We start from the raw sequence: 6463 nt of genomic DNA, 5'->3' as shown, positions 1-6463 counted from the left end.
TTACACCAGGAAGTCATCCTTGAGTCCTAATTCCCCTTTATCCTCCACATCCAATTAGCCAAAAGGCCTAATCATTCTAAGACTTATTAATTTTCAAATTTAATCTCAACCGTCACTGACTTCATTTTCACTACCTATTGCCTTCAAGCTGGTCTGCCTCCCATCTTGTCTTCCTTAGTCTTCCACATTTTGTTAGAGTGATCTTAAAATTCATGCCTGCTCTGAGGCTGGGCTACTTAAAGGATTTCAGTAGTTTACACAGCTTTTAGAGTAAACTCTCGACTCTTTAATGTTCACCATACAAAGACCTACCTACACTATTGCTACAGCTAGACAGAGTTTGCATTTCCCAACAAAGTACCATGATGCTTAATTCAGCAGTATCTTTGCACACGCTGTTCCCCCAGCCTGGAGTGTTTTTTCCTACCTACTTGGCTAGATGCTCTTCGTGACTCAGCTAAGATAGCCCCCATCATGCTCCCACAGCTTAAGATAGCACTTTATCTACAGATAGCACTTATCTGTTCCCTCACTTGTCTAGTTCTTTCAAAGCAGGGACTAAATTCATGCCAGCATTCCAAACTCCCGACCACCAAGCCTGTGTGTGATTTACTCCCCGGTTTAGGTGTACTGATGTCTGTGTGTGTGCACGTGCGTGCAAGAATGGCGAGTGTGAATTCGAATTTCTGATGGGCATACAGTGCATGGGAGACCTGAAAGCCACTTTACTTTAACTCAGATTTGTTTTCAACGGAACAAACAATCTCCAACCCTACGAGGGGGCGGGTGAGGCGGAGCCACCAACTACCTCCGGTGGTGGGGAGGGCGCGCGCCGGCGTGGACGGATGAGAATGCTTCTGGTCCGGCCCCTTCCCCTTTCCTATCAACTGGAAGGAGCCTGTAAAAAGTCATTTCCGGGAAGGCAAAGACATGCTTTCTGGACTGCAACATGGAGGCTGCTAGTGGGATCAATGGATCGGTAAGACTCCGTTCTGGGGCTGTGTGATACAAAGTCGAGATGGGTGGAGCCAAGTGGAGCCTTGAACTCTCCTCTCTCTCCCTGCTTTTTATTTTTTTTCTCTTCTCAGGTTTCTGGGGAGCTGGTGTCCGTGGCACATGCCCTTTCTCTCCCAGCAGAGTCTTACGGCAATGATGTGAGTATGACTTATCCACAGCTCCTACCCACCAAGCTAGCCTGGGATGTTGGCAAGGCCTGCCACTGAATTATAAATTCTTTTCCTGATCTCTTCTGCAGATCCTCTCCAGGTCCACCCCAAATCGGACCTTCTTTCAGTTCATTCGAATCTTTATTCACAAATGGCAGGGTTAACACCTGTAAAAGTGTGGTTCCCTAACTTTGCTGTGCTTTAGAATCATCTGGGAAGCTTTGTAACATCCCTGTGTCCAGATTAAAGTTCATATCAGATTAAGCCAGAATGTCTGGGATACAGGAGCCAAGAATCAGTATTTTTTCAAAGGTCCCCAAGTGAGTCTGTTGTGCAGCAAAGTGGCACAGGGTTGTGTGTGGTTTAGATCGATATGAAGAAAACACATGATGTATTTTGAGGAACTAGAAAAAAGGATGATGACAGTAATAACACTCAAATAAGAATATAATACATACTAGATGAGTGGCTCAGGACATAGGATCCAAAGAGTTTAGCCCAAGGAGAGACCTCTAAGGATGGAGGCCTTCACCAAGGAAGTGGAACTTGAACTAGATCCTGAACATGTAAAATGGACAAAGGACATGGGTTGGCGGGTAGGTAAATTTCATGGTCCAAAGCATGGAGGTACAAATGCAAATGGCTTTTCCTGGCATTTGTGTAGTATGAGTCTGTTGGAGTGGGAGAGTCCAATGGAACAAGTGTTGGGTGGTTGGTAAGACTTATTTATAACCTGGCCTGCTTTCTGATACTGGTTTTAGGTGTCATAGCGTAGGGAATTGGCCATCTCATAAACACAAATGAAGATTATGATATGCCACATGCTGAAAATTCAGAAGTAATTTAACATCTGTTGTCTTTGTCCTCCCAACAGCCAGGGATGCTGGAGGCATGGCTCAAGTGGTAGAGCACCTACCTAGCAAGTGAGAGGCTCTGAGTTACCCCTATTCCCAACAAAACAACCAAAACAAATCATCTTTTCCCTATCAACAACTCAGGGGTGTAGGTGGTGTATTATATAATTTTTATAATGATTTATCTGAGTCCTGAGGAACTGATTTATCTACTCTTTTATGTTGTCTCCACATTTTTCAGTAGCTTCTGGGAGAGACAGCCAGTGGCTCAATGATTTTGTTATTCTGTATAGGTAGAATCTTTTGTCATAAGGACAGAAGAATTATTCTGCTGTTCAATCCCTTAGTCCAGTTTTCATCCTTTGACAGTAACACCAATTTTGGTAACTCTCTTGAGCTAGATATCATAGACATCCTTCATAACAGGATTGGGAGATTTCTGACCTGGCATTCTCTGCTCTTTTGCAGCCTGATATTGAGATGGCTTGGGCCATGAGAGCAATGCAGCATGCTGAAGTCTATTACAAGGTGAATTCTCTGTCATTATCATTAGCAGAATTAAACATGCAATTACAATGTGTGGTGCTCTTCTAATCAGTAGTCTTAGCAACTTAAACAGTTATGTTTTTGAGATCATTTTGATTAGTATGAAATTTTACCTGTAGAGAACAGTGATAGAGGTGAATTTCTTTTGGCAATGAGAAGTTCTGCTTCTCTGCCCAGTGTTTTGTTGCTATCTGGCAACAGGGTGTCTGGCCCATACATAGTGAGCTCTTAATAAATGTTTGTTGAGTAAATGAACAATCCACAGAGCCACGTAATACTAGGACTAAATGGTCCAAATTGATGGAAAAGACTGTAATAATATATGGCTCTTTGAACTTTGTTAAAACTTCCTAATGAATCTTCCCTAAGAACCATAAGGCATTTCTATAGAGTGGGGCTGGGATAGAAGTATAGTAAATTAGAGACTAGCATCTGTATGTTTTACTATTTCGTAGCTGATTTCATCAGTTGACCCACAGTTTCTGAAACTCACCAAAGTTGATGACCAAATTTACTCTGAGTTTCGGAAACATTTTGAGACACTCAGGATAGATGTATTGGACCCAGAAGAACTCAAATCAGAATCAGCTAAAGAGGTAAGAATTCTCTCTTAAATATTACCTAGCATCTGACCAATAATTTTTGATTGTGAATAGGTTTTTATATTTAAACTCTTCTATAATTTCTTTTATGGAGAATACATAAAGAATGAGGGTTTTGTTGTAGTTATAATCAACTAAGTAAGTCAATTACAGAATGAGTGATTTTCTGGTTTATTAGCTTTTTGTGTTTATTGAGACTATTTTTTCTCCTTTTTTGGGGGGCAGTACTGAGTTTTGAACTCAGGGCTTTGTGCTCACTGTGCTTGGTACTCTGCCAATGAGTCACACCCCCAGCCCTTTTTTCTCCTTTTTGACTTAGACATTTCAAATCTCCACCCATTCAGCCCTTTGAGGAAAGGATGAACCAGTTTATTTAAGTAGGTAATTTAGCCAGAAGGCTTAGGGGAGAGAGTGGAAAATAGGACACAGGGACATGTTTTGATTCTGTGCATTTAAGTTCACATGATCACATAAACATGGATTTGTTGATGCTTATATGATTATCTCATAGTGTAACAGAGCACTAGTACTCCACTAGTTGTGAAAAATATTTTCCTTCAGAGTGAGCCCTTGACTAATAAAGAATATAACTTTTAATTCTTAGCAGGCTATTAGTGATCTTTGGGAAATTACCACTGCTGAAAAGACTCCTTTTTTAAAGTCTAGTTTTATGACTTTGGGCCAAATTCTTGGCCTTCTTTGTCTCATTTGTGTTTTAGTGAGGATGAGTAACCATTTGGTCCTGATCCACCCAATAATTTTAGAACAGAATCCATTTAAGAAATCACATTTTATTTCTATAGTAAATGATTTAGATTTTTTTAAGGTTTTTTTAGGTTATTTCTCATGTAGGGAAATACCAGTTTAAAAACAGCACAGAAACTTGATACAGGGTTCACTGTGAAACTAGCAATGACTTCAATCTTAGTCTCTTCCACTATGGTTCTTTCCCTTACTGGGAATCCAAAGCCTCTCTCCTGGCCTGAGTACATCAGCTAAAGCATTGTTTTTTGCCTTAGTAGAAGTGGAGGCCATTCTGCTTGAAATTTGAAGGGATTGTAGAAGACTTCAACTATGGTACTTTACTACGACTGGATTGCTCCCAAGGCTACACTGAGGAAAACACCATCTTTGGTGAGTTTCTTGCCTCTGGAATTGTTTCTGTATGAAGAGTGCGAGGATTATGGTTTTACTGATGAATCAGTGACTTGCGTAGTTAGATTGGAGATCATCGTATTGGTTATGTCTTTAAGGATCATGTTATTATTTCTTAAATACTGTAAGGTAGATAATATTTTCATTTTTCTTAGCATGAGATTAGAACTCAAGATCTCTGAAGCATATAACTATACTTGAATGGTTTGCATGTTAAGATTTTTCTATAGATTTCTAATAGGTTTAGAGAATTACCTGAGACTAGGACAATAATCAATTCTGTTTACCTTCCAGCACCCAGGATACAGTTTTTTGCCATTGAAATTGCTCGGAACCGGGAAGGCTATAACAAGGCAGTCTACATCAGTGTTCAGGACAATGAAGGAGAGAAAGGAGCTAACAATGGTGTAGAAGAGAAAACTGAGAAAGGTGATAGTGAAGGAGAAAAAGAGAAAACTGACAAAGGAGGAGAAAAAGAGAAGGAAGCCAACAAAGAAATCAACAGAAGTGATGAAGCATCTGTGTAAGGTAGATAGGGAACCTCACTCCAAAGCATGCGACTCTACTGAGCCTACAAGTATTACTTGTAGGATGGGTTCTACTTGTACAGACCCCTTTGATTTGGTTTAGTATATGTCCTTGTGTATTTGAAGGACTCAGAAGGACATCTTTCTAATCTAATAATCAGGAGCTGCTCTGGTCATTCCCTTGTATGTGCTGGCTTAAAGACTATTGGTGAGGTCTCTTAGTTTATTGTTTCTTGGCTCTCACTGCTGGTCAAGTAAGGAATTTTGTAAATAAATTGCTTTTGATTCTTATGATTATCTCTATCTGTGACTGACTTTGAAATGTATTTAAAATAATTTGATGCTTCAAAGTTTTTTCAGAATAAAGATTATTGGCCACATATAATTTCATGTCTGGTGGCCTTTTCCAGGTTGCTTACCTTCAGGAGAACTCGCTTAATGACTGTTCAGTTTTGTAGAAAATAAGAAACATGTCTGAGGAGTAGGTGAGGAAAACTGGGGAAAGGAAAAGGAATAAATACACAGAACACAGCTGCACCGTGAGGCCAGAAATCCAAGGCACTGTCCCAGGTTAGAGGGAAAGGAGTGGGTAGATTGGGGCTCTGATTTGTAAACAATTTTTCAGATGGCCCCAATATTCCCACCGTCTGCATTCATGTCCTGTTTAATTCCCTCCTATTCAGTTGCAAATGTGAAGGGATTTCAATTCTGTGATTAAATTACTAATCATTTGATTTTAAGTTAAGCAAAAGGAAGATTATTCTGGATGTGTCTTGCCTAATCAAGTGAGTCCTTAAGAGAAACAAGTGAAAGCAGCAGATATCTTCCTACTGGCCTTGTGGAAACAAATAGCCATGTTGTGAGAGGAGGGGCCCATGTGGCTAGGGCTTTAGGATGGCCCTTGAGCTAAGATTGTTCCCTGGCTGACAATCAGCAAGAAAACTGTGATTGTATGCTCCTTGGATGCAAGGAACTGAATTCTTCCAACAACCAGTGAGTACTTAGAGGACCTTGAGCTTCCAATGAAATTGACAATGTGATTTCAGCCCTGTGAGATCCTGAGAGAGGACCCAGTTAAGCTGTACCTTTATTCCTGATCTGCAGGACTATGAGATAATAAATGGATGTTGTCTTAAACCACTATGAAGTAATGTGTTGCAAAGTACAAAAACTACTATAGACCTTGCTACAGTAACAGATGTGGGAGTCCATGTGGAATCAGGCAGTGGGTGGGAGCTGGGAGAATTTTGATAAACATGATAGAGAAACCCTAAACTGCCATGAACAAATTGTTGATAGAAATATGGACTCTAAAGGTGTTGCTGGTGAGAGCTCAGAAGGAAGCGAGGGACATGTTAATGGAAACTGGAGGAAGGGGAATTCTTAGAAGGTGGTAGCCTTGTAGAGGCCAGGAAGCGTGAGGTTTCAGCCCTTGCTCTGAATAATTATTTAGGAGATGCTGAGAAGCCAGGCTTCACTGTGTTAATATCTATAATATATTCAGAATGTGGCACCATTCCAGTTACTTATCTCCATGACATCTTTGGGAGACAGGAAATGAGCACAGACTAATTTTTACACTTGGAGAAAGGAAAACTGCAGTCACTTTTAAG

General features: G+C 40.4%; 1 protein-coding gene across 1 annotated transcript; it reads left to right on the top strand.

Annotated features, from left to right (window-relative positions):
- The first annotated feature begins 842 nt into the window (after window positions 1-842).
- Window positions 843-5991, top strand: Pbdc1 (polysaccharide biosynthesis domain containing 1). The gene is made up of 6 exons (XM_020181405.2): window positions 843-979; window positions 1089-1154; window positions 2489-2548; window positions 3022-3162; window positions 4191-4302; window positions 4618-5991. Exons 1-6 carry the CDS (start codon window positions 950-952, stop codon window positions 4848-4850), a joined length of 642 nt encoding a protein of 213 aa, XP_020036994.1. The 5' UTR covers window positions 843-949; the 3' UTR covers window positions 4851-5991.
- Window positions 5992-6463: the final 472 nt, after the last annotated feature.

Source organism: Castor canadensis, chromosome X (genome assembly GCF_047511655.1).
Source record: "Castor canadensis chromosome X, mCasCan1.hap1v2, whole genome shotgun sequence".
NCBI classification, from domain to species: Eukaryota; Metazoa; Chordata; class Mammalia; order Rodentia; family Castoridae; genus Castor; species Castor canadensis.
This window is presented reverse-complemented; position numbering and strand designations above follow the sequence as displayed.

What these genes read in the sequence shown, in the direction of transcription:
- Pbdc1 (XM_020181405.2), top strand. Translation starts at nt 950, where the DNA reads ATGGAGGCTGCTAGTGGGATCAATGGATCG. An exon ending in CAGAGTCTTACGGCAATGAT is followed by an intron (nt 1,155 to 2,488) that starts GTGAGTATGACT and finishes GCTCTTTTGCAG; the next exon opens with CCTGATATTGAGATGGCTTG. An exon ending in AATCAGAATCAGCTAAAGAG is followed by an intron (nt 3,163 to 4,190) that starts GTAAGAATTCTC and finishes TTGCCTTAGTAG; the next exon opens with AAGTGGAGGCCATTCTGCTT.